At 50.9% G+C, this 26,330-nt stretch overlaps 8 protein-coding genes across 8 annotated transcripts; 4 read left to right on the top strand and 4 right to left on the bottom strand.

Annotated features, from left to right (window-relative positions):
* Positions 1–1,641: 1,641 nt before the first annotated feature.
* CTAM01_14899 (uncharacterized protein) lies at positions 1,642–2,798 on the bottom strand (the record flags this gene model as incomplete). Its single annotated transcript, XM_060530898.1, has 3 exons — positions 1,642–2,012; positions 2,130–2,535; positions 2,658–2,798. 3 exons carry the CDS (start codon positions 2,796–2,798, stop codon positions 1,642–1,644), a joined length of 918 nt encoding a protein of 305 aa, XP_060374513.1.
* Positions 2,799–5,527: 2,729 nt separating this feature from the next.
* On the top strand, positions 5,528–6,889 carry CTAM01_14898 (O-methyltransferase; the record flags this gene model as incomplete). The annotated part of the gene is made up of 4 exons (XM_060530897.1): positions 5,528–5,819; positions 5,881–6,007; positions 6,064–6,527; positions 6,588–6,889. The coding sequence occupies 4 exons, from the start codon at positions 5,528–5,530 to the stop codon at positions 6,887–6,889; spliced, it is 1,185 nt and encodes a 394-aa protein (XP_060374512.1).
* Positions 6,890–7,346: 457 nt separating this feature from the next.
* CTAM01_14897 (uncharacterized protein) lies at positions 7,347–9,827 on the bottom strand (the record flags this gene model as incomplete). The annotated part of the gene is made up of 10 exons (XM_060530896.1): positions 7,347–7,370; positions 7,436–7,668; positions 7,755–8,130; positions 8,185–8,318; positions 8,411–8,656; positions 8,716–8,784; positions 8,850–8,925; positions 8,992–9,104; positions 9,186–9,697; positions 9,766–9,827. 10 exons carry the CDS (start codon positions 9,825–9,827, stop codon positions 7,347–7,349), a joined length of 1,845 nt encoding a protein of 614 aa, XP_060374511.1.
* A 2,270-nt stretch (positions 9,828–12,097) lies between these two features.
* On the top strand, positions 12,098–12,679 carry CTAM01_14896 (uncharacterized protein; the record flags this gene model as incomplete). Its single annotated transcript, XM_060530895.1, has 2 exons — positions 12,098–12,453; positions 12,514–12,679. 2 exons carry the CDS (start codon positions 12,098–12,100, stop codon positions 12,677–12,679), a joined length of 522 nt encoding a protein of 173 aa, XP_060374510.1.
* Positions 12,680–18,131: 5,452 nt separating this feature from the next.
* Positions 18,132–19,657, top strand: CTAM01_14895 (uncharacterized protein; the record flags this gene model as incomplete). The annotated part of the gene is made up of 5 exons (XM_060530894.1): positions 18,132–18,302; positions 18,361–18,397; positions 18,449–18,516; positions 18,569–18,942; positions 19,000–19,657. 5 exons carry the CDS (start codon positions 18,132–18,134, stop codon positions 19,655–19,657), a joined length of 1,308 nt encoding a protein of 435 aa, XP_060374509.1.
* Positions 19,658–20,119: 462 nt separating this feature from the next.
* On the bottom strand, positions 20,120–22,052 carry CTAM01_14894 (uncharacterized protein; the record flags this gene model as incomplete). Its single annotated transcript, XM_060530893.1, has 8 exons — positions 20,120–20,215; positions 20,268–20,388; positions 20,441–20,607; positions 20,672–21,091; positions 21,140–21,226; positions 21,455–21,708; positions 21,783–21,912; positions 21,972–22,052. 8 exons carry the CDS (start codon positions 22,050–22,052, stop codon positions 20,120–20,122), a joined length of 1,356 nt encoding a protein of 451 aa, XP_060374508.1.
* A 740-nt stretch (positions 22,053–22,792) lies between these two features.
* On the top strand, positions 22,793–24,727 carry CTAM01_14893 (uncharacterized protein; the record flags this gene model as incomplete). The annotated part of the gene is made up of 5 exons (XM_060530892.1): positions 22,793–22,898; positions 22,967–23,290; positions 23,349–23,767; positions 23,838–24,077; positions 24,131–24,727. 5 exons carry the CDS (start codon positions 22,793–22,795, stop codon positions 24,725–24,727), a joined length of 1,686 nt encoding a protein of 561 aa, XP_060374507.1.
* A 178-nt stretch (positions 24,728–24,905) lies between these two features.
* CTAM01_14892 (uncharacterized protein) lies at positions 24,906–25,981 on the bottom strand (the record flags this gene model as incomplete). Its single annotated transcript, XM_060530891.1, has 3 exons — positions 24,906–25,484; positions 25,545–25,828; positions 25,879–25,981. 3 exons carry the CDS (start codon positions 25,979–25,981, stop codon positions 24,906–24,908), a joined length of 966 nt encoding a protein of 321 aa, XP_060374506.1.
* Positions 25,982–26,330: the final 349 nt, after the last annotated feature.

The following is a 26,330-nucleotide window of genomic DNA, read 5'->3' as shown; positions in this document are numbered from 1 at the left end:
CGAAGTTACTAGACCATGAAATAATTCAAAACTTTGGATTCTCATTCCTACTGCAAGTATCGCAAATTCTCAACCACAATAGACTTGAATTGTACACACTTCGTAGCCCTACTGGATTCTGGATCCCTGGAGTAAGGCACGGGGGTCACAACGCCAAAAAGCTGAACCGAGGTTGTTACCAACATGATCTTATGACATCGGAATTACGCAATTTTGAACATCATGAGAGTCTGCTATTCATACCTAGTGTTCGCGTGAGAAAATGTAGCAGGTATATTACCTCATTCCAAATATGCATATAGTATGCCTATACTTCACGCTTATAGTTGTGCGTCGTAGGATTCGATCGCCGAAACGGCTGAGCCCCTTAGAGACTGACCAACTTCATGATGTTGATCGTGAGGATCAAACACAGCTTTCTAGGGTTGTCGTAAGAGAACTAGCACACTAAGTAGGGTGCTGACAAGATGCAGACGTGAAAGAAAACAAGGATCGACTGACGAGTCCAGGATCGAGATGCGATTGGGTCAGCAGAGCAGCGGCTCCGAGTGCCAGAGACACGTCTCGGTTGACTAGGGACCCTGGCCCTCTCGCCCTGTCAGTATTCGGTTCAAGGTCTACCATGTAACATCGAGCTGCCAGGGATCACGGGAGCGTCGCCAATCCTCCGAAGCGCAAACCGGATCTGGGTGACACGCCGTCTTTGATGCTAGCGCGCGGTCGATCGGTTGGCATGTGTACCTGGGGAACGTCATTGCAGTTATTGGCAGTGACGTTGTGGTTATCAGAGACAGGAGTAATTAACAAAAGGGTTTGATCCCACGCGGGGAAAGTTCTGTCACGAGAATGCTCTGCGGGGAAGACGAACGGCATAAGTTCTTCTTGATCATAACATACTCAACGACTAGCGTTGTCTTGATGTTGAAATACCAGCAATTGTCAGCTGCTGTCAGGGGTGGGTGGTCAAACCACCATTGGGCGCCGCGGCATCACAAGATAAAAGTTGAGAAAGGCGACTGGCCTGCCGCGCATGACAGCCCTATAGGCTGTTGACATACGTGAGTAAGGTTTCGCCAAGTTAGCCAATACGCGGGGGCCCAAAGCCTGGTAAGCTTGCGTAGTGTGATTTTCTCTCGCCAAAGAAAGCAAACGAGGATCCAGTGGAGAGATCTACGAAACCAGGCTATGCCGCTGCGACGTGAGGTTTGCAGCTGGGTCTGTCGTAAGATCGACGCTAGATATGTTTCACTAAGTGCTCAAATCCGGGGAATCTGGCAATGCTCTGCCCACTGCACGTCAGGTAACGTCCAACATAGACATTGATGCTAGTATTGCTCCGATACGAAGGAGGCCGCTGAGTTCTGCTATATTCGAACGAGCGGTGACCCAGCGCGCATCCTGACTCAACATGTGCAATGTCAAGGCCGGCCGTAGATGTTGATGTGTCAAACATGGCTAGCACGGTATAGCTAAGTCGTAACGATCGTAAACGATGATCAAAGTATTGAACAGTCGCTGAAATAAAGAACGAGACCCATCACGAAAGGAACAATTTAATCGGTAACTGTGATGGTGAAAGAAAGCCTCAATGATGATTTGCTACAGGCTAAACAAGCTGTAAGGAGTATCCCGGTCTGTACTTTATTCCTCGTCCTCCTCTGCTGCGTCTTCTGCCAAATCGACCACGTTCGCCTTCGTCGCACCTCCAGCCGCACCACCAGTAAGACCACCGAGAAGGGCACCGATTCCTCCAGCGCCACCAGCGCCCGCCGCACCGCCAGCTGCACCTCCCGTGAGACCTCCGAGGAGGGCACCCAAGCCTCCGGCGCCGGCGGCGCCACCAGCACCGCCCGCACCACCACCGAGAAGACCACCGAGCAGACCCTCAATACCCCCAGCGGGGGCCTTGGGAGCAGCAGCGGGTGTCTTTGGGGCAGCAGGGGCAGCAGCAGGAGTCTTGGGCTTAGCGGGAGCAGCAGCAGGGGGAGCAGTGGTGTTAGTTGCAGGTTTGGCTGGAAAGCAAGAGTACCATGGTTAGTATTCGATTATGTTTAACTTCTCGGACGGACGGACGGAAACGGGGGAGGCGCGGGGGACGGCGCGCGACGGAGGGGGGGTGCTCTACGCACCACCAGCGGGAGCGGCACCACCAGCGGAGTAGGCCTGGATGCCCTTGTCGAGGGCGGCAGTAATCTGGTCGATGCTCTGCTGTGCGATGCCCTGGCCGATAGCGGGAACCTTGGAGACAATGGCGGTTCCGAGGCTGGCGGAGGCGGTCTTCTGTTGCTGGAGGTTCTGGAGGACAACGCTGGAGACACCAATCTGGTCGAAGTTGGGCTTCTTGGAGACGAGAGTGTCGATCAAGGTGGTTGCGGACGAGGTCAGATCGGTAGCGGTCTGCTGAAGTCCGAGAGCCTCCTGAAGCTGAAGAGGCTGAGCACCCTGAATGTCGGTGGCGGCCTTTGACAGGGTGTTCTGGACCTCGGTGGAGGCAGCCAGAATGGGTTGTGCAGATGCAACATCGTTACCAACGCCCTGAAGCATGCATGTTAGTCAAAATGTCCGGTGTGCTATGTTCCTGCATATCCCATCTCTGCACCAGATCGAAGCCGAAGCTTTCCGACGGTACCGTATGCCCGATCTTCGGACTAACATACCTGGACAGCGGTGTTGAGCTTGGTGAGAGCTCCCTGGACGGAGGTGACGGCGCCCTGGATGACGGAGAGTTGACGCTTCTCGATGGGGGAGGCGAAGGCGGTGCCGACGAGGGCGAAGAGGAGAGTCTTGGTCAGCTGCATTTTGGTAATAAGTCACTAGCCAGAGTGATCTGTTGTGGTATCAAGGGATGATTAGAGAATAGAGTAAGATGCAGAAACAAGTCTCCAACCCGGGAGTATATAAGTAAGAAGCGTTGGAAAAGTCTGTGCTGACAAGGTTTGATGGATGAGGATGCTTTTTCATCCCCGATTGTGAGCCGGGAACTATCAAGCTGATATATGAGTGACCGGATGGCTGCGCGCTGACCTCATATGCCACGGGCAAAAGCAGTGAAGCACATCTTGGTGAGTTCACCTCGGCAGCAACTCTAAGTCCCCTGCACCAAGATAGGCCCAATATACGCACAGCCCCCGGAGCCTGAGACGATGGAAACCATAGAGGTGTGGATATTATTATCGCACCAGACCAACGGCACCACGGCTTGCGGGCAGTTTCTTCGGACGTCTCAAGGTGTTCGAGAGCCCTCCCTTGTTTCTGTGGTGGAGGAGGGGCACGGATTACGTGCCACGTTGGGCCCAGTCTTCACGTCCAAGTCAGCTGCATCATCTTGGCTGTCGTCGTTGAGTTGAGGGGAGCAGCACTAGTTTCCATGGCGTATTGACTGATCCAGGATTGCGCCATGTCAAAGTGTGTGCGAATTTGTGTTATGTCTGCCGTTGGTGTGGGGAGGAAAATAGTCAGTTGTGCGCGCTTGCGAGCGTTGAAGTTCAGATGAAACGAAACTCGGCCGTGTAAGTCGTCTCACAAAGTCGACTGCAGCTACCATTTGGGAAAGGCACAAGGAGCCCCATGTCTGAGCGGCAACGTTTGTTAACGAAATCGTGAGACGTTTGGAGACGTTGAGATTCCCATGCCAAGGACCTCCCTCCGGACAATGTGTGGCAATGGGGGAAGACCGCAGGGTTGAGGCTCTGTCTTCTTCTCACCATCTTACCGTTTTGGGGTTGGTCTGCACCACCACACCTCTTCACCAACGATTCGAGTCAGAGAGTCAAAGAACTTCAGGCGCGACGACATCTGTCATTCGCCGATGGCTTACAGGGACTTGCCGACGATCTGGGCACTCAAATGCAGCAAACAACTCATCACCCCAGAGCCCATCACCCAGCCTCCCGCGCACAAGCCAGGGAAAGGTCTTCAGGACCAATGTATGGGTTTCCTATTCGGGTAATCTAGAGGAGAAACTCTCTCCAGGTTGGTGGGCTTCGCGTAACCGGGATGGCCTCCAAACAGGTTCAAACGGGGTCAGGCTCTAGATCGCCGCAAGGGTTACGAGGGCGGAGACCAAGCACTAGTTGACGGCCCACGGCTCACGGCTCTGCGCCAAAATGGCACTAGATTTAACCTTAGCACTAAGGGAAACGGGGTAAGATGTATGAGGAAACTACCGATCCCCACGAAAACGAAGGCCAGTATGGCATCTCTGGCTCCACCAGGGTACCTATTGCCTCTCGTGGCTTGCAGATTCTCCATCTGGGGAATGCGCGGCATCGTCTTGGCCGGTCATACCTTGTGCAGCTGGGGAAGCGATGATGTCGCCGCCGGTTTTGGCGTGTCTTGGTCGCATATGGCCTAATCGGCTGACAAGGCGTGACGGATGATCGGCTGCCACCCATATCCAGCGACGCAAGGCCCCTCCGTTCATTGACAAACATCGAACCGGAACACGACAGGAAGGCCGGAAGACCAGAGCAGAGACTGCCAAGACAGAAACAGATTGGCCCCGTCGGTCTCTGTTGCCCAATGACCCTGCATGATGGGCTATGCGTCGCCTCCTTCGACCACCCATTTCCCTCTTCTGGCAATTCATGAGTCGCCTGGAAGCAGAACAAGAGGCAAAGGGGGGGGGGGGGGAATTGGAAAATGGGAAACGGGGGTTTGGGGGTTGGTGTTGGGTTGCAGGCTGCGCCGGAACCCGGCCCTACCGTTTCCTTTTGGGGGGCTGTCGGGGGGGATGGGTGGGGGCGGAGGGGGGGAAGAGGGGGGGGGGGGGGGGGGGGGGGGGAATTGCAAATTGGCAAACGCGGCTTTGGGGTTTGGTGTTGGGTTGCAGACTGCGCGGGAACACGGCCTATCCGTTCCCTTCAGGGTCGCTGCAGAGAGAGAATGGAACGCGGGAATTGTTCGAGAAGACTGTCAGACAGAGCCGTGGTAGTGCCGTTCTCAGGTCATGTCCCTGACTACATCGAGTCGAGAGCTTGATGCCGATGCGAGTGCGATTATTCGCCGTACCGGAATGGCGGCAAAGGCGGCCAACGAATGGGACGAAAACCACTGAGTAAGCTGATGTGACAGCCATCTGTGGAATGCGATTCGCACTTCAGCTGACTGGAGCTCGGGAGGCTGAGGGTATCGACTGACAAACACAGCTGGACATCTCCGGGAATGCCCTACGGTCTTTTCGGGGGTTACCCGCGTATTCTCCACAACTAAGGAGACAGCGGCTCCCTTGCCAAAAGCCCGAAGGATTCGGCCCCGCTCTCGGCGCGGGGATAACGGCAGGGCGGGGCGACTATCGGCCTCCCGAGATCTACCCGGGACTCGGTAATTTCGCTCGGTGAATTCGTTCCCGCTCCATGTAAGCCGGACCTTAGGCTGAGGTGCCCATTTTGCATTGTAGCACGTAAATATATATTGGAGGAGAGAGATATCATAGACTCGTACAGTTTTCGTCACCAACTCCTGGTTCAAAACCTCGCAAACACACGTCTCAGTGAACCAGATTCATCACCTCAACCGCAGTTATATCATGATTGACCTCTCCAAGACCTTCAATACGCTAGAAACTCAGCTTTCGCAGCTGGCAAGCTCGGCGTCAAGCGATGTTGAAAAAAACAGCGCCGCCGTTGACATAGCTCAAAGGATCCTCGCGGCAGCTCGAGGACCGACACCAGACTGGATGGACCGGATGATTAGTGTCATGGAACTGACTGGACTTAAATTGCTCCTTGACTGGAACGCCCTGGCCATGATACCATTGGAGGGCGCTATCACATATGCTGAGTTGGCCAAAAAGCTGTCCGCGGATGAGCCTTTACTTCGTAAGTCGGCTCACTCAACTGCTCAACCTGTCGACGAATGTCGAAATTGACAGCGATAAAGGACGGCTAGCCTGGGTGCTTGTTTCCAGCGGGATGTTGCGTCAGGTGGATGACGACAAGATCGCGCATACAGAGAAATCACGCCAGTATCTTCCCGGGACGTCTAATGAACTCCTGCTACACATGATGTGAGACTTGAGTGGATTCTCTCATTCAATGACCAACCGTCTGACATGTTCGCCAGGTTCGAAGAGCATGTTATGACGGCTCTGAAGCTGCCCGAGTACTTTGAACAGTACGGCCGCCGGGAGCCGGCCACTCGGCAGCACACTCCCTATGCATTCTCACGCGGTCAGCCAGAAAAAGAGATCTGGGAGATTCACCAAGAGAACCCTGCGCAGGTGAAGAGGTTCATGGGAGTTATGGAGATGGTGCAGTCATTCATTCCTCTGACTGGTATTTACGACTTTGGTTGGGTGGAGACAAAGCTGTCTGAGCAGCATGACAGACTGCTTCTCGTGGATGTGGGTGGCAGCAAGGGCCACGCCATCAAGGCGATTATGAAGGAGAACCCTTTTATTCCAGCCGATCGCATAGTTCTCCAGGACAGAGATGAGGTGATTCAACAGGTTGTGGGCCTCAAAGATTCGGGGCTCGATGGTGTACACCTCCAGGTACACGACTTCCACAAAGCGCAACCTGTCAGAAGTACGTTTACATGCTATCGAAGTCTTGCCCGCGTCCGTGAAGATCAGCTGACACATGCAGACGCACTGATCTATTGGATCCGGCGATGTCTGCACGACTATGGAGACGATGTCTGCGCCACGATGCTCACGCAGCTATCGGATGCCATGAGTTCGGACAGTAAGGTACTCATCGTCGAGTACGTCCTTCCGAGCCCTCCCCCGCCCATTGGCGCCATGACAGACTTCGGCATGCTCGGAATTGGGGGCAAGGAACGGACAGCCAATGACTGGGAGGTGCTTGTTGCTAGGTCTGGGCTTAAGATTGAGAAGATTCATGGCCTGGACATGAAGATGCAGGTCATTGAGTGTGTCAAGGCCTGATTTGGAAACGAATGAGGGCCAAAGCTGTTGTTGATAAACCACCGTAAGTTCGTCATGGATGTTGTAATACGCTCAATAATCACCACTTTTCTTCTGAATCCCGAGGCTTTGCTCAATTGAATCATGATTGTGTCTTGGCCTGAAAGGTTTTGTACTGGGATGTTTTAATCGCTATTTTGGTTGTCGATAATAAACAACTATTCGTCACCTTGAGCGGCATAATCAATCCCGTGGAGTCCAAAGATGTCCGCATGCAAACGGAGCCGCAGACAAAACTTTCCTGCTCTAGGTAATTACACAAACTCATGTTGCCCCAGAAGTTTCTCTGTCTCCATGTGTGTCCTGGAACCGGTCTTGAAACAACCTTAAGTCCACCGGCAAACTCTACTTTATTTGACACATGCCTAGATGCGGGCATATGCGGGTGAACCCCCGCATAAGATGCCTACCCTAATCTTCAATCATTGAACATTGGATGATCCTACCATCGACATAGTCAGTAAAGTGACGGGGTAGTAAATGTGTAAAAACCTGTTGTGGACAAACCTTGTGCATCGCCCAAATTTCGTCCAAATAGAACACACGATCAAGATCCGGTCGGACATCTCCGTTGCCAAGCCATGCCATTCGATGATCATAGTCTTTGGCCCTTTCGTATTCGAAATCTTCCCATCGAGGGTGACGCAGCGCGGTGTACCCGTGTAGACAAGACCCAGGCCACAGTGTTCGGATCTTGGCCTTTCCAGAAGCTCCGTTCTTGTACCACGATTTGCAGTTGCCTGAATTGTGAGAATCATAGTAGATGGAGTTAGTCTCTTTCCCGGCAGTCGATTTGTGCAAAAAAGCTTGGTAACAAGCGGCTCACCTGAATACACAGTCCTGTCAAAGTAATTGTCTGCGTACTGAAGGAATGATTCGACAGCGTCATCCTTCACTACAATGCTCTTGTAACCTTCCCGGATGCACTTTTGAATGCACTTGGTGACGTAGGCAATTTGTTGCTCCATCAGAATGAGCAGGGACCCTGAACCAACACCAGACTGGACACTTAGAATTGGGAAGCTGTCAAACAGGTAAGTGGCTGCAATATCCAAGGAATTTGAACGCTCAATAATGACGTACAAGTTAGGCATCTGAGGAACGCAGACAGCCAAGTACTGTTTGACATCTGTGGCCCACATGTCTTGCAAATTGATGTTGTTAGAGCCATAGATCGGGAAGCTGGGTACAGCAGAGACATCCTTTCTACGTGTGTTAATCCTGAAATGAGGCGTTGAATAGTAAATGTAGCTCACGAAGCCAGTAGCGCAAATGATTGCGTCGAATTCAAGTTCGCGGCCATCTGCTGTCATGAGACCTTTCTCGGTGAACGATGCTAGCTCTTGAGAACAGAACTCAACATTGTCTGCTGTTAGACTCTCGAGGTAACCTGCAAGAAGTGTCTTGTGTTAGTTAAGTTTTGTTCTTGATGGGCCAAAGACGATTGAAGGGGTTGTGCAAGTAAGATTTCGGTGAGCGTACCCGGCCCCGGCGTGAGGCGTTTGCAGGCAACTGGGAAGTCAGGTATAAGCTTATCAGCAATCTCAGGCTTGGATGCAAGCTTCTCCAACATCTTTTCCTCTATGATTCTTCGCGCTTCCAGCTGCAATGGTTGACCCTGTTCGGTGATCTTGTGCACGGCGTTGAGGCCTCTCTCTAACTCTCGACGGAACTGAGAGTAGAACTCTTCATTCGTAAAACTTTCCCTTTCTTCAGGAGAGAATACATCTGAATGACTTCAGCATCAAAGAGCTCGACTTTCTGAATCTCTGAAGGTACCGACTTACGATTACTAGCGCCTGCACCTTCATTGAGGCGTTCAAGAAAGGCCGAGGCAAATGTAGACGAGATCCATGCTGGTAATGGTTGTCTGGTAAGTAAATTGCCAATAATACCTGCGGAAGAATATTGGTGTACTTACTGCGACTCCTTACAAAGTTTGTAACATGTTTAGCTTTCCTCTGCATTTGTGACATGATCTGAATTGCACTAGACCCCTAGACAAGCGCAATATGGTCAGAGAAACTGAAGAACTGTCGATCAGGACTGTGTCTACGACTTACTACGCCAATGACAGCAACTCTTTTGTCTTTCCATGAGAATCCTTCTTGAGCTTCCTCCTTGGCAGCATCCCAATTTGCAGAATGATGCAAAATGCCCCTGAATCTTTCTCGGCCTGTTCACTATTTGTTAGTCCAGCCGTTCTCGCCTTGATGGGCATTATCTAAAGCCTCTCAGTCATAGGATGTGAGCTTACCCGCAATCGTCGGCCATTTGGGCTTTGACAAGAGACCAGTGGCGTACAAAAAGTATTCTGCCTCATCTACTTTCTCCTCATTCTTGTCTAGATCTAACACTCTGACAAGCCACTTTCCGCGATCCTGAGACCACTCGGCTCCAACTACTCTGTGACGCAGCTTGATGAGGCTTTGCAACTTGTAGTGATCGACAACTCTCTTCAAGTATCTGTGGATCTCTAGGCCAGGCGCATAGAATTCCGACCACTGGGTGTTCTGGCAGAAGGAGTACTGATAGCTGTGAGCTGGGATGTCGCAGGCGGCGCCTGCGTATCGATTGTGATGCCACACTCCGCCGACATCGTCCGCAGCTTCGTAAATCTGGAAGTCAATGTCTCGTATATGCTCTCGCAGGTGAATTGATGCCCCGATGCCACTGAAACCCGCGCCAACGCAGATGACCCGGACTTTGCGATCAGCGTCAATGGTCCGCTCAAGAAGAGGAGCCGCCCATGAGTAGTCTACTTCCTTCCTGTCACGAGTTTCTTTGAGCATGTCCCCTACAATAGCTGAAATGGGAGGATACAGAGCTAAACTCACTGCAGGTCTCCTAGGGAGTTGCCATTGGTTGTGCAATGCGGCACACCATCGTTCTGGATCATGATGAATGATCGAAGGGTTTCAAGTCTCTGTCAAATCCTTTCTGTGAATTATCTAATGGTATCGTGCTTTCGACGAGAGTCACACGTTGCCTGAGCTTGCCTATGCCTACTCATGCGATCTAGGCCTGTCGTGGTTGAAGGGAGAATTACCCACTGCAGTAACATTGGGGTTCGTCGACACACTACCCACGGCTCACGGCAATCCGACATGACCGCCATGCCGGGTTTAAAGCCGAAAAGAATAGTGTAACCCGCGCATCTCCATGGATTGGTAGGTTTGGCAAGGCTGGTGTTTGGGTGAACGAATTCAGATGAGGGGTAAGTTCGGCAGATGTTAGCCAACCCCCCACGAGACTAAACATGGCTGCCATAGGGTACACAGGAGCAACACCTTCCTTAGCAGTCGTCATAGACACTTCCGGCTATTCCACGCGGGATAGTTCAATCTTGGATGACCATATGTTGTTTGTGGCTGTCGGAAGCCCGTTTTTCCCTCACTATAGTCTTCACTTGACTCTCCACATCCTTGGCCCGATGCACATGTGCGGCGCGATATGGTGGTTATAATTAAGTAACAAATGGGGGAGCGAAGCATCGATGCAAGATGTCTCTCTTGGTTTTCAAGGCACATGGTGAGATCTCCCATGTTTTGATGGTTTCGTAAAACCTGACGGTTTCTATGAATAAGTCGTCACATTTCCGACATGTTCAGATTGGCTTTGAGATGTAGGGAGCTGAACTTGTGGAGTGGTCCACGTCTAAGACTTAATATACTTCGAAACTTACCTTTCTCAAGTTTTCTCATGCTAGATAGAGTTCCTAAAAAGGTGTTTGGTTTCTGGGTCCAAACGAACTGCTCCGTAAGAGAATAATACTTTGGCCGGGCAAAAAGAGTTAGAACATACTTTTAGTCTGCTGTCTCCAAAGCACACATCTTGTGTAGCTAATCTTCAAAGTCACAACTCAAATCTCGTCTTTATATGTAACCATGTTTCTCTAATAACTCAGAATAACTCAATCTTAGAACCTATTGAGAGCTCGTAAATTTGAGCATAGTCTTTTGAATCTGTTAGTACGACTTCGCCGACTCCGGGTAATGTGCCATAGGGTAGGCACACGGCAGCATTTAGAAGCTAGAGGACGCGAAAGAACGATGATCACACTCGGAGTTAAATTCCGCCCTGGACATTATCTTCTATTCAGTGCTGCCTACGTGAGTATTACTCTAAAAAAGAGGTCGGATGATGACCAGGTGCCAGCATCATTGAGATATTAACACTATATCGTAGCGAGAACCTCCGCTTCTCCTAAGTACGATGATGGTGCATCGCAATGAGTTTTCGAGGTCTGTAGCTTTAAAGTCTTCAAACTTTGACGGTATAAATGATCAGGGATAATAGGGCTACTACGACACGGCGGACGCCGAGCACATAGAGCAAAATTGATTGCAGCCATTTATTCGGAGAGAATTTTGTCACGACAAACCACGCAACATGTATGAGCCGGTGATTCGCTCTTGCGACCCAAGAAATGACAAGCTGCAGTTGGACGCAGCCGCATCTATCCCATGCCACGGGCTTTTGCAAGGCCTGGTGCTCCTATCATCCGAAGGTATTCGCCATCACTAGTTTTGTGGCATTAGGGATTCAACCCGACTTCGGACCAAGAGTCTGAACATCTATACTTCCCCTGCACGAAACCATTCGACGTGATTGGAGAAAGCTATTGCCAATCAGTTTAGAGTCATGCTCTTGTCCATGTTGTTCCATTCAACGCAGCCCGCGTAGCGATGTCGTGGGGTTGGAAGGAGAGGCTGATGACGCCATCTGAGAACCGATAACGTGACGTTCCACCACGATGGTGAAAATCGCAGAACAAATGCCCGTAAAAGGAAAGGCCCAGGGGAGGCCCCTCATTCCCGGACCATCGCGACATCAGGAACCCAACCAAAAAGCGTGGGATCTGCGTTAGATCAGATGCGTTCCTGGCGGTGACCGCTTGTTGTGAGATTGACTTGCAGGTGCACTGATGAGAGAGATTACCAAGCACGCAATCCTGCTGTGCAACTTACCAATCCGTGATGTACCGCTTTGTTGATCTACATAATTATATAAGACGGCCTGAAGATTCGTTTCATGGTCAATGTTTCGAAGCCGGTCACACAAACGATTGAACTCTATCAACTCTTATAAAAACCTCCCGCTCTGTTTCCCGAGACTTCCGGCCTTCTCCTCAATTTCCCCTCATCTTAACATCGAAGCATCGAAAAAATGGCATCAGTCACCGTCTACGACGCAGTCATTCCCACTTTCACCAAGGGCCTCAAGACCTTTGATCACATCCTGACAAAGGCTGAGGAGCATGCCAAGGCCAACAATGTGGATGTCAACACTTACCCAGAGGCTCGTCTTGTTGAGGACCAACTCCCCCTCACTTTCCAGGTCCAGAATGCGACAAAGACTGTCAAGACCAACATCAGCCGTCTGACCGGTGTTGAGTTGGAGCCGTACGAGAACACGGAGAAGACTATCGCGGATCTCCACAAGCGCATCAAGGATGCTCTGGAGCTCCTGAGCAAGGTCGATGCGGCGACTGTTAACGCCAAGGCTGACTCGCAAGTCGACTTGTGAGTGCTTGTTCCATGAAACGAGACAAAATACAGAAGAGATATCTAACATTATTTAAGGCCTATCTTTGGTGGCAAGACGTTGAAGGTTACCGCGAAGGAGGCAGCCTTAAGCCACGGAGTTCCAAACTTCTTCTTCCACTTGAATGCAGGATACGCGATTCTGAGATCCAAGGGTGTTCCGGTTGGAAAGGCCGACTATCTGGGCAGTTTTGTTGCCCAGTAATGTTTGGGCTTTGATGTTACAAAAGAAATAAACAAACTTGATAATACCACGGGAGTCAATACCACGTGAGTCGGGCAAAATCCAAGAGCCTTGGTCATATAAAGACCCAAAGAAGATTTGTTTTTCAGCAAGAACCTCAGCACACAGACGAGTACAGCTGACACCTATAACGTCACAGAAGGAAAGAAGAAGCACACCGACAAAGTAAGATGGTGGTCTACGATAAGGCGAGCTTGTGCAGCAAAAAGGTCATGTTGCTGGGAATACATCATGAACGACCAACCTGGGACTCGAACCCAGAATCTTCGGATTAGGAGTCCGACGCCTTACCATTTGGCCAGCCAGCCAGAATCACAAAATCTGCCTTGCGAAGGGTTGATTTCACCGGAAACGTTGTGCAAATGATGGTGCAAGATTCAAGAGTCTGGTGCAATTTGCTGCACTAGAATGGGTCGCGACGGAGCTGGGCGGGTCTGTGGTAATGTGAATACGTAATCCCTCACAGCATGCTTCACTCACTCGTCAACAGGGTGAGGGGAGTTGAGGTCTTGCTGCCCGTATATGGATGACAAGATGCAAAACTGTAAGAGATAATCGGTTCCGTGTTGATATTCGTACTCCTTGAATGTGCGATGATTTCTGCGTTTGATTGCATAGTTCAACCCTAGCCTCCCAAAGATTTGGAGAGGGGGATCACCTGACGACGACTAAAGTTTACCAGTTGCGTGGGACGGCTCATCATGGGGGTAAATTAGCAAGCATGCTGATCCTCCACGATGATAGCAGATTAGATTCCTGACGCCAATGGATTCCGGCTGAGTATCCAGGAACAACAGCTTGACCGTCTCGACAAGTCGAACCGATCTCTATGGCTTCGCTGTGACCTGTTCCCCTCACGCTCCAGGAACCGGATCCTTCTACCCCACTACAGAGGGCCTGTCACCGGCGCAGCGCCCGTTAGATCGACCCGCCATGGATGACGAGTGACACGCCAGGCGGACATGCCAGGGGTTTCAGCGGGCTATTCTGGCTCGCGCGGTGGAATTCAGCGAGGAATAAGCGAATATTCCTTGTCCATCCCCAGGGAGTCTGCTGTATCCTCGAAAAGGAGGGTGTTTCTGCGCTTCCCCTCTCTGGAGACGTTAACCTAGTCTTGGGACATCAACGAGTCATTGATTGTTGTGTTACCTTCGTGTTTCTTTGAATTCTCATAAGCGCGAGAACGTTTAACAACACAGTTACCGTACTGCCCGGAGCCTGTCCGCGGAGCAGGTTACCTGCAAACGCTATCACGGACAGGTAACAACAAAGACTGGCGGGAAGTCTGTGAGCCTCCTCTTCACGCCGTTGAGCGTCACATCGGCCAAGAAGATACACCCGCGGGACTCCGGATCGGAGAGATGAACTCTATGCGCGGGCCTCAGTGAAGCTTACTACCGATCGTTACAACCGGCTCATATGTCATCGGGATTTGCGCGACGACGATCAACACGATGAAAGGGAACATTGATGAATTGATAAATAAAGCATTGGCACCCAAAGAGACGAGTGCCGAGGATGACTACAGGTGGCCGATGCTCTACCGAAGCCTTACGCACTGCCGTCTTGGGCTCATTTCGAGGCTCTTTGGGGTATCCCAGCATCTGAGATTTGAACGATGGCAGGCAGCACCACAGGAGCATCGGAGAACATGATTATTTACTTGGAGGCTTGACTTGTTTGGCGCGAATGTGCAACTCATCGGAGACTCGGAAACTTCATTGTCTCCGCTCATTTCAGTACGAGGGTATGCACAGCATGACAAGAATGATGACTGATGGAACCAGCACGATGCTGCTTCATCCCCCCATCTACCGTAGGTGTTGCACCGCGATAGCCACTATTCGCTTGGAATCATGTTGAAGGGGCAAAGTGGAGGTGTCGAGGAGGAACGAAAACAAGGCACAGGCACATCTCGCGCGAAGGAAGCACGTTTCGCAACTGCATGAATCCACAGGATAAGCATTCTGTTCCTGGATCCTGTTCGTGTAAGCTTACTCTACCTTACTCGGTGGAACTGCTCCATGCGTCCTCCGCGCACCACAGCAGCAGCACGTGGATTACTTGAGCAGATGAACGATTCAGTCCTTCCCCTGCCAAGTTGGCCAAGTTGGATATGCAGGTGATGATGCAGAGACACCATCGACAGCTGCTACAGTTCTTGCATCGCACATGGACCACGGGTTCCTGGAGACGCCCCCCTAACTGACCAAGGTGTCACAGGGAACAAACACACCCACAATTTTAGGATGCGATTCATTCACCCAAAACATCGCCTGAACTTGCGGAGCTCGACCCAAATTGCTTCCGGGCGTGTGCCGGACGACTGTTGCAACCTATTCGAACGTCTCACATCATTAAGAAACGTCCGTCGAGCCGCAAAGGCCGGGTTCGGATCCGGACCGCGTTTGACGGTTTGTCATTATTCTTCAGTACTGATGGAGCCGTCAGAGTGCAGGCACCCTCATGCAGCGATCTTCAACGACGCCCTGTACTGCCCCGCGTGTCTCCAGAAAAACACCCTCAAAGTAGTAAGCAGACCCTTGGCGCTAAAGTCTGGTAAACGAAGTCCGGATGGAGTTTGGCTTTGACCCCTTTCAACTTTCATGAGCCAGTAGATCTCGCGAGACGAACCTTTTCTGGTGGACATTGCGCACCGACAAAGCCCACTTGCAAAGTTGCAAGATCGAAGTCGACGTCGTGTTGTTTGCTTCGATAGAACATATTACTCGTTCCTGTGAGAAAGGCGTGCAGGATCGCAGTGATGATGCTGAGCTCTCGGACCTTCCACCGTCAAGTCACTTGATGTTCAATGTTATAACTGGCAGCGGGGAAGGGAGAAAGGGCCATCTTTGAGGTGCCTATAGTGGGACAAATGCTTCAATGCGCTTTACGATGAACCTATCAGCCGTGCCGCGGGCTGACGTGATGCCCTTTTCCAGAGTCCCTGCAATGAGCGGGGCTAGTTCCGGTCTTCGGGTGCCTCTCGAAATCTCTCCTATCTGTAATTCGTTCGGATAGTCGTGCTGATGCTCCCGGCAGGCTTCTTTTCTGAGCATGCCCATCGTCTATCTGTATTGCACTTCGGGTGACACGCTTGACACTGGGACCGTGCTCTGCAGTGCAGAAAGATGTACCTGTCAAACTTCTCAGCAGGTTTTCCATATCCCACCATGTCCGTCAATAAAGCCGCTGATCCTTCACTCCGCGGGGAACGTCACTGGCTCATCTAGTGGCAATGGGCTGAAGTTTATTTCTCGTTGCCGCAGCTGTGGCTTGAATATGGTACGAAGAGAACAAACAATGCGTAGCAAGACACGCCATCGTCGGGCCAAACGTCGGAGCTAAACGGGCCTTTGTATCGACGGTCGTCCAAATCAAGTCGAGAGGCGTTGCAGAGTATTCATTGCCCGTTTCCCCCCCCCGGCTCGTCCCTCCGACGGCGTGGTTACGCTCAGACCCTCGCCTGCCAGGTTCTAACCAATGCGATTCATTGAGTGGCATGATTTACCAGATCCACGCTTCGAAGAGGCTGCCAGACTTGCCAGGCGTGCCAGGGTCCTTCAACGCCAAGCTGGAAAGGCTGGATTCGACGACGAGAGCGAAGAACAAGGAACTTAGGTGGGTCTCCCTTCACCGGCTCGGCCGCCGTCGCCGAATTTGCTCTGTTGAGCTGCAATAACGAATCTGCCCTCCCATACTCCGTAGTGAGTAGTCGGCACCGGTGAGAGCGCGGCTGAGACGCCCAAAGTCCTAAAATAATTACTACCTCTTTCGTGCGAGAGCGAGAAATTTGCTGGAAACAGATACGGTCATAATCATCATCTTTTCAGATGATTTCCGTAGCCGAGTCGCTGTCGGCACACTGTTACGCAAGAGGGTAAAGTAGCCATCTATGATCTGGCTGGTCTTACGAAAAGGGACCTTTGAACTGTCTCTGTTTCACCCGATTCTGGAAGCCAAAGTCAGTCTGCCGATCAGATGAACAGATAGTTTAGTCAAGGTCATTCGTCCATGGCTTTATTCAATATCTGTCTTCGGCCCGGCAGAATGCTTCGTAGTCTATTTGATGCCCAATTTCTTTTTCCTGCCCGTCAGCAGTGATCGCCGATGCCTGGCAATTGCGCCAACAACCACTACCTCTCAAATGCGAGTCAGCCGCGACCCTGGCGACATAAATCCCCGCGATAGTCTCCTCTTTCACCGAGAAGCGGACAGGAGTTACCCCGGTCCCTATCCCGGGCTAGCAGGGACGGTATACGACTTTGGATCCCCGGGGTTCGAGCCTATCACCCTGTCCAGCCGATCATCATTGGGCTATCTCTTGGACACACAGACATCGACTCCAACTCGGGGCCGACTCCCAAGTTCCCAGCTCCATATTTGCACATGCCAGGAGGTGGTCTGAGACATTGCAAGTCTCTCTATCGATGGCAGCTGAATCGCCGCATCTCCAAAATGGAAGAAATCCCAGAATGCCTGCCGCCCTGGCCCGCGACAAGAGGAATGCAGTGCCGCCAAATCCATGCGCCGTCAGCGTGCCAGCCAGCGTGCCAGCAAAGCCGGGAGATTGCCGTCATCTGCGCGTCGAGAATAAACAACACCGCAGACTGTCCACTACCTGCCACCCTCCTCTCCTTTTCCCACCTTCCGGGTGTAGTCTAACATGACGAATCGAAGGCCCGTTAGTTCATCTAAACCTTCATAACGACACGCGGAGCCGTCCCGGCATAGCTTACACGCTACGGCTTTTCCGCTAGTAAACAAGGTGTCACTCCCCATTTGCCAATTCGTTAGGTCGTCATGCAAGTGTACAAAAACTGCACAAAGGGTGTCATCAGAGAAGAAGCCACGACCGTTGTGCTAGTTCCGCCCAGCTGTCTTCTTGTATTCCGAGCAGTCTACCGCGCGCACGGCTCCTGCATTGCGCTTTTTCTGCCCAAAGGCAATCGACAGTATCCTTGGAAATAGATTCGTCGATCCCACAGTGGTCTCCACGTCTAAGCCATATGAGACACGGAATATCGAAAACCTGAGGGTCCCTCGAGCGTGCGAGGCGTGCTAGTGTAGCAGTCTTTGCGGGCAGCTCCTTCTCGTTGATGTCTCACACCCTCTCTGTCTTCTGCCCCTTTCTCGAGCCACACCCGCGCATAGGTGCCCCTTCGATCTAAGACCAGTCAAGGCTGGCAAAGCCAAGTTTTCGTCAATATACAAAGACAGCATCCCTCGGCGTTTAGATTCCCATGCATTTCGTCGTCCGACGTCCCACACCTATCCCCATCATCAGCCGCCGTTGAAGGGAACGAAAAAGCACATTGCCACGTGCCAGTCCTCGTGGACTATCGATGCTTCTTAATTCCACTACCAACCAAGCATAGCCGTCAACATTGTTCAGGGAGAGTTCACAGGCAGCATGGAGGTCCCTCCAGGAATGAGCGCGGACGACTCGCGGGTACCAATCGTCGTCGGCGTCACGAGCTTTGTGCTTTCAGTTGCCTTCTTGGCTGTATCAATACGAGTGTACACCAGAATATTCGTGATACGGCAATTTGGTATGGATGACTGGGCATCCGTCTTTGCTTTTGTAGGTTTTGGAAAGTCCTCTCCATCCCTTGAACCTGATTCTGACCACAACTCTGTAGCTGTTGGTTCTTGGATGCGGCTTGGCTGTCGCACTGAGTGAGTCATATATATCTACGGCTCCATTAGATGGTATCTAACAACCTGAAGACACCAGAAATGGCCTCGGTCATCATGTTTACTTTCTTACTTCGGAACAAATTCAAGACTACATGAAGGTCAGTTGATGTCTGATACAATCCATTTCGCACACCTATTAACACTTCGAAGACATTCTACGTCACCATTGTATTCTATAATGCAGCATTGGCTGGTATCAAGATGACCTTCCTTTTTCAATATTACCGAGTCCTGGCCGTCCAAAAGATGAAGAAGGTCTTCATTGCGGCCATGGTAATAGTCGGCGCATGGAGCATTTCGCAGATCCTTGTCGAGATCTTCATCTGTACCCCTATCCCGGCATTCTGGGACAAGACCATTGATGGCAAATGCATCCCGAACTACCCCCAATGGTACATTAACGCAGCAGGCAATATCATCACCGACATTATTGTATTTGTGCTGCCGCTGCCAGTTATTCACAGACTGAATCTGGCCCGAGGCCAGAAATATGTCTTGCTTGGTATCTTCTGTTTGGGCTTTTTGTATGTCTTGTCCCGTGATCACACGACCATTCCGGGCTCCGACTAATCTTTGAATAGCACATGTACCATATCCTTCATCCGAATCCGATTCCTCAAGCTCGAAGAAGACTTCACTTGGCAAAATGTCGAGACCGCCGGTTGGTCCATCGGCGAGCTCTGCTGTGGACTCGTCTGCGCTTGCCTACCGACATTCCGACCCTTGGTCTCTCGATTCATTCCCGCCCTGTCGAGCCGTATTGCGAAATCCTCGAAATACCACAAGAACGGAGACTATTCTGAAAACACCGAAAGTACCTCACGCCACCGCGATCCCGAGCTCGGTGGTACACTTGGCAACCCGAATCACTACTCTGCCCGCTACTCGAAACGACGAACTGGCTCGGCGGACAGCAAGGCTGATCTCTATGGCATCGCCAGCTACGATTTGAGCCACTCTGATGCGAGCCGCGAGACAGGGCTGCCTATCCAAGCCTCGAGAGATAGCCCGGATTTCACCAGTCAGACCGATAAGATGCCGTCTCCATCACGGCAACAGGAGTCTATCGAATTGGGCGGATATAGACCAAACCACCACGCCGTCGTCGAAACAAGAATCGAAGCGGGAAGGAGAGTCTCTGATGACGAGATCGAGCTGCAGCCAGGAGCGCCGATCGAGGTTAAGTGCGATATTGTGCAGGTCTCCTCACAGAAAGTTGAGGCAAGGGGTTTCTCATGAGTCAGTCCCTCTACAAATAGTGCTGTATTGATACGAAGAAACTTTGAACCATTGAGGGACGACCTATTAAGCCCAGAGATCACGTTGGCGTTGGAGATATCACTCTTTACTTACTAGATACCATTTTCTTTACTACTTTATTCAACATGGGCGGCTGATGTGGGATATTGGCGTGGGTTCTTGGCAAGATATTCCTATAATTACTATCAAAAGGCCATTTTGTTCTACATCGCCATATGGTTCTCTTCATTGCTATCCCTGGTGACTAAAGTATTCAAGACTCTCATGCATGGGAGCATCCTGGCTGGGGCCTCGCCGATTCCCGTGATCAGATTAGCAGGGGTGAATGAGATCAACTCCTTTAGCCTAAATTGCTCCCGTCTTTGCAACCAAGATCTCGAACCCGATCGGTCTCTACAGCATGTTCTTGTGAACATGTCTCATGGCCTGTGCCTTCTTCCATTAGTGGCTTCTGCTGCAGCCCCTGCCGCTTTGCTGAGATCGCAACAGAGGGGCTGCTTCCCACCAGAGAAGAGACTCAAATGCCCTCCAGATTGCCTGTGTCCTTTCAGCGGCGAGATTTTACAACGATCCTAACTTTTGGTCGTACGAGAACGAAAGAATCCGTCGCTGTGTAACCCTGTCTTGCCTCAGAACCGGGATCCTCAAATTCCATGTCCATCTCCAAAAACATTGCTGCCAAAGCTATAGACATCTCCATGTATGCCATTCTGGAACAAAGTTCAGCAATGGTCTGTTAGAAGCTAAAACGGGACCCCTTACGTTCTTCCGAGACACGCCCTTGGGCCCTTGGAGAAGGGAGAGAAAGCTGATTTATCCTTTACCGCAGACTGGCCATCGCCGATCCAGCGTTCTGGAATGAAGTCGTTTGGTCGTTCAAAATACTTGGGGTTCCTATGCATCGCCATGTTTGCAACGCCGACTTCCGTCTGAGAAGGGATGATGTCAGTGTCCACGCTCTTGAGGTTGAGATAGACGATGATATCGACTTACTCCCACTGGCAGAGGTATGCCGTGGAGAACGAAGGCTCCGTCGGATTGGAGTACCTGTCTCGGAATGAAACCTGCATTCGGTGGGAAGATTCTCAATCCTTCCTCAATCACAGCTCTTAGATATGGTAGGTGCTGAATCTTGTGGTAGTTCAATTCATCACGCGTCGTGACTGTAGATCTAACCTCCAAGGCCACCTTGTCATATGCATCTTTATGAGCCAAAAGATGCCACAATATTGTCAACAGCGCAGTAGATGTGGTATCAGACCCTGCTACAAACATGACGATCGCTTCACCGAACAGCTCACGATCAGGAAACGGCGTACCGGTGGTGGGACTTTTAGCCGTAAGTAGGTAATTGAATATGTCTTGCCTACCCGAAGGATTCTGTCTCTGTTTGATCATGGCGCCAATCGCCATCTACGCATTTCAGTTGACGATGTTGCTTGAAACAGAAGGCAGACTCACCTTCGCTGGATAGCCCCGCGTCGTATGGTTGTACGAGAACTTTCGAATTAGGCGCTGCAACAAAGGCCATCTCCAGAGTGTACCTTCCTAAAACTCTCTTAGTCAAATTGCCTGGAGTATGGAACAATCGAAGGCGTTTATTGGTACCAATGAGACAAATTTTGCTGCCTGCACTAAACCATCGCTGATGTTCGCCTTCTCTGTGGGATTGTGAAGTAAATCAAACGTTTCGCCGAAACAAACGTCCGATAGGATGTCAACTGTCAAGGCTGATAAACAATCATCTAAATTGACCTTAGCTTGACTTTTCATCACCTCGCAAAGGTTCCAAATATGCTCCATGAATGCTGGTTCCATGGCGTCTAGCTTCTTCTGAGCAAATGCTTGAGAGAGAATAGACTTCTTCTCTTTGTACGCAGGACCCATCGAAGAGAAACTACTTTGGAAACCTGGGGTGAAGCTCTGATAGAATGGCGACTTGTCGATTGGTGATGTCGCCGAGTAAACCTTTTGGAATCCTTCTGTGGTGTTCACAGAGACAGTGCTCGGGCCCAAGCGCACCAAAGGACCTAGCCATCCATGTTAGCTAATACCATTGAGAGCAGCAGATTGTAGTGATTACCGTATTTATCATGAAGTTTACAGAGCGTCTCATGTCTCATATTTGTGTATAGTTGGTATGCATGCCAGAAGTCGTTGAACTTGGCCAAGAAAGGCCCCGGGACTCGGGCCAGAGGGTGGAAGATCACATTGTAAATGAGAGGGATCGCCAGCTACTAGAGTCAGTCTAGAGTCCAATGTTTGGAGGCATATTGATGTCAGTTTGATATACCAAACATAAGATTGCAGAGATGATGGCAGCGACTTGGGGACTGGAATAGGGCCAATTGACCGTCGCGTTCTGAGTCTCCATGGCTCATTTGGAATTGTGTTCACTGATTTGTTGACTCCTCTGCAACGATTCGAAGCGTGGCAATGAAGACACAACATGTTCTCTTCTCCGTAATACGGTAATTTATCATTTCTCGTTACTAGTCTTTGATATCCTCGCAGACAGAAGTGAGTACTTCCCAGATCGCCGATAGCGCCTGAGTACAAGGATCGAGGATCCACGGTCACCGATGGGTGTGTCCAGCGCGGAGACCGTGTTCGACTGCCGAACTCAAAGAATGCGGCATGGGACGGAGAGCGGTGACCGCTGTGGGTCTCTCTCCCCTAGATTCTGTTTGTACCCTATTGTCCGCCCTCCGTCGCCATGCCGCTCCCCTTTCACCCGTGATGTTTCGAGATCATGACGCTTTTCAACACGAGTCATATAGAATCAGAAGCTTATGCATCAACAATGAGTTCTATAGTCCCTATGTTGAAGGAAGTCTGATCTAGCCGGCATATTCCAATGTTTCGTGCCTAACATCACTCCAAATGGGCCGTGCTATTACGGTTACAACGCCGGGACCACAGGCTAGCACAGATCCCCACAGCATTCAAGTGTTGCCTCTGAGTATGACCATGCTCATGGCTCCAAGGCTCCTGGCCTGCCCTTTGCGTTCTATGTGATACCGTGGTCTGGTGATGATGGCTTCCTCGCTGGGCAATCGGAATCATCTCAATCTTAGACGTGCCTCGATTTGAAGCAATTCCGTCATTGCCAGCATGAGTACAACAACGCGCCGAGCCGGCCGGCTGCCCTCTAGCTGCGTCAATTGCAGACGGCGAAAGATCAAAGTGAGCAATGGAGCTACATCAATGACTGAGTCTCGTACTGACTATGAGAGTGCGACAAACCGACGTCCAGATCCTGTCACCGGTGTGAGCGCCTCGGATTAGATTGCGTTGTCACTGATGAAGCCAGCATCCGTCCCTACTATCACACTTCGAAGGAGCAGTTCGAACTGATGGCCGCCATTGTCCAGCACTATGCTCCTGGTATCCCATTAAGCGTTGAAAGCCTGCGCACTTTTGTCAGCAAACTCCAGGCGGCACCCCAACAACCTGACTTTCCCACGGAACTTGCACAGCAAGTCCCACCTGCGGATACTTCGTCATGCTCGCCGGTCGATGGCGGGCACTTACTACCGGGTGTCGCTGCTAAGGACTCGGCGTCACCAATGTCAGAGGGCTCGTTCATCTCAGATGCAACACGCCAGCGAAGTGAGTAGACTTGCGATTCGGTCTAACAAGAATCTCGCATTTACTCATCGCCCCCTAGGATTCAACGGTGCCTCAAGCTACGCGGTCCTTCAATCCAAAGTCAGCCTGTGCATCACACGAAGCTTCCCTCGGCTCGCGGCACTGCAACCCAGTGGCACCTTTGACTTGCGTGAAGGCGAACCGCTGTCGAATAAACAGGATGCAGCACTTCCCGACAGAAAGACATGCGAAAGATGCAGCGTTGTCTTTCTTCGCTTCGTCAACTGCGTATTTTACGTCCTCGGCCCAGAAAAGCTTTTCGATGCAATAGTGAGAGCCCACGGAAATGCAGAAGTGAGCGTGTCGACCCAAGCCATGATTCAGCTCATCGTTGCTCTCATTGACGACGATCCACATCATTTTGAGCTTGCCTCAAAGAAGATGGAGAGTGTCATCGAGGAGGGGAGTGTCGAGAGTATCCAGGCGATTATTGTTATGGTCAGTCATAATGCTTTTTACTTCTACTTCACCGATCAAGAACTCAGCTAATGCAGCTCACTGAGCTTAGGCCTTGTACCGGCTAAAGAAAAGCCAGCGGAACACTTCTTGGGTCGTCCTCGGCAGCGCCATCAGAATTGCTCAGTCACTTGGGTTGCACGTAGCAACTGACGACGAAAGTCCCCTGTGGGCGGAACAGAAAACCAAGCTTTGGTGGTCATTATGCGACTTGGACCAGTGGTTCACCAGCGTTCTGGGGAGATCGTTAGGAATCACCGTTGATCTAAGTACCATCGGTTCGCCTTCAGATGTAATCCAGTGCAAGTCATTGAAATGCAATCCTCAACTAACATCACGTCATAGAACCTCATCGGAGCCCCAAACATGCCGCCCATGTATGCCTTCGCCTCAGCACGCCTTACACGGCTTCTGTCTCGTACCCTTCAGTGCAACTCCGAGAAACATTGCGATAATGGCAATGCTATCGATCGGTTGATTCAAGACCTTTATGGATGGTGGGAGAGCCTGCCTCAGCACCTGACCATACCTGCAGCAGCAATCCCCCCATCATTGTTGCGCGCCACGCTGTACTTACGATTGAGATATCATTGCATCATCGTCTTATTGACTCAATCGTACCTGTTTAATGCTACCTTTTCAGGGTCTGATGCCGACCATCGAATGAACATCTGCGAAGAGAGCAACAACAAGACTATTGCAACGCTGATCGAGATGCAGGAAAGGGATGTACTTACCAGCCACTTCTGGTTTGATTCGTACCATGCAGTGACCTGCGGACTGGTGCTTCTCATCAGAATCATCAAGAATCCAGCGTCTGTCGATTTGCGAGATATGGTGATAAAGTTGAGGAGTCTTCTTCGAATGTTTCCTGATAGATTGCACGCTTTTGCCGTCCAGTGTTTTGACAAAGTACTCGAAGACATTGAACACCGCCAGTGAGTTCTTCAGCTTGACTTCTCTACCAGCAGACTTTCTAACTTCTTCAAGACCGGAAACCACAACATTTGACAGCAGTATCATCTCTTTCGAAACAGGACTACCCAATTTGGACTTGTGGGAGCAGCTGGGGTTCTCTGAGTCTAATTTCGATTTCAATCTCTAGCAGGATGCGTGCACCTCAGATGGCTTTGTTTCCGTAGAAGATGAGAAAGTCCAGCGCATCGCGTACCTGCGGCCATTCCGGGTCATCCACTCCTAAGCCGGCATCGAAACCATGGGATTGGCCTGGAATCAAAGAGATACGCGCCTTCACTCCCAGCTCGCTCAGCTCCCTACAAGCCCTTTCGCTGAAGGCATTGGGAATCAAGCCATCCTTATCCCCATGCACAAAAAAGGTTGGGGGGAATTTTGGGTGAAACACTTTAACAGGGTCGACGCGGTCGAAGTCATCGTCTTTGACGATGGACTTCATCTGCGTCCCGTTCTTCAATGCTGCGAATAGCCAGGCGTTTCTAGGAACCGATAGATCGGGTGCTGGCATGCCCCTTTTTCTCTCCCCATCTTGAGACGCAGCTGCCTTTTCTAGGGATGTGACAGTGGTCGTCATGACCGGTTCTTCAAAGATTTTGTCGGTTAAAGCCTGTGGCAGTGTCGGAATGGCAGCTAAGGCAGGCAAAGGCTTGTGCCAGAATTCATCACTGACGTACTTGACGCCATAAAAGTCAAGAATCGCCCGGGGAGGTTCCGCCAGAGCACCCTATTCATGAGATGTTGAGTTTTGGGTATCAAACTGGGACCGGAAGCATTGGTAACTCACCAAGTGTAAAGCTAAGAGTGCTCCAGCAGATTGCCCGAAAACCACCGCCTTTCGTGCGTCAATCCTAAAGCCAGTGTCCGCTTCGAACTTTTGCGGAAGCTCCGTCTTGCACCAAGAGAAAACGTCGATAGCGTCTTCAATTACGTCGTGTAAGGGAACTTGTGGGCAAAGTCGATAGTCGGCTGATACGACAACAAAGTTTGCGTCGGCAAGATACCCAACTTCAACATCTGGCAACGCATGTCTGGATCCTATCACGAAACCTCCTCCATGGAGAGCCAGAGCTGGGAACATTCAGTCACAAGGTAGTCGACACGATCGATTAAAGACTTACCAAGCCCCTTTGGCTCCTTACTCTTTGTTGGCTTCCAGTGAGCCGTTGCCTCAATCAACGTATTGCCAACCTCCTTGAAAACGTAGTCCTTGCTGGAAGTCATGACCACTTTCGGTTGGACTTTGGTATTGACTGGCACTTGGTAGTGTGTTTGCAAGTCTTAGTTCAAGGACAGCGACCCTGCGAGCTCGCGACTAGAGTTTGCTGTAGTTGTTGAGTTCTTACTTTTGTCAATGACTACCTTGTAAGTCAACATACCCACTTCCTGGCACCCCCCTGTTTCTGGCACCCACAAAAACGCGAAAATCCACCACAACCCAATGCCCACCCCCAACCTCCTTTTATCACAACATTTTCAATTCGCGTCCAAATGGGCTCATCTTTTGCACATGTCTTCTTCTATATATAATGCCTCAATATACCGAAGATCAGCTTCGTCAGGCTCTCGAGGA

Source organism: Colletotrichum tamarilloi (assembly GCF_030869305.1).
Source record: "Colletotrichum tamarilloi strain Tom-12 chromosome Unknown Scaffold_139.1, whole genome shotgun sequence".
In the NCBI taxonomy this organism is placed as follows: domain Eukaryota; kingdom Fungi; phylum Ascomycota; class Sordariomycetes; order Glomerellales; family Glomerellaceae; genus Colletotrichum; species Colletotrichum tamarilloi.
Note: the sequence above shows the minus strand (reverse complement) of the source record. Positions and strands in the feature narration are given on the sequence as shown.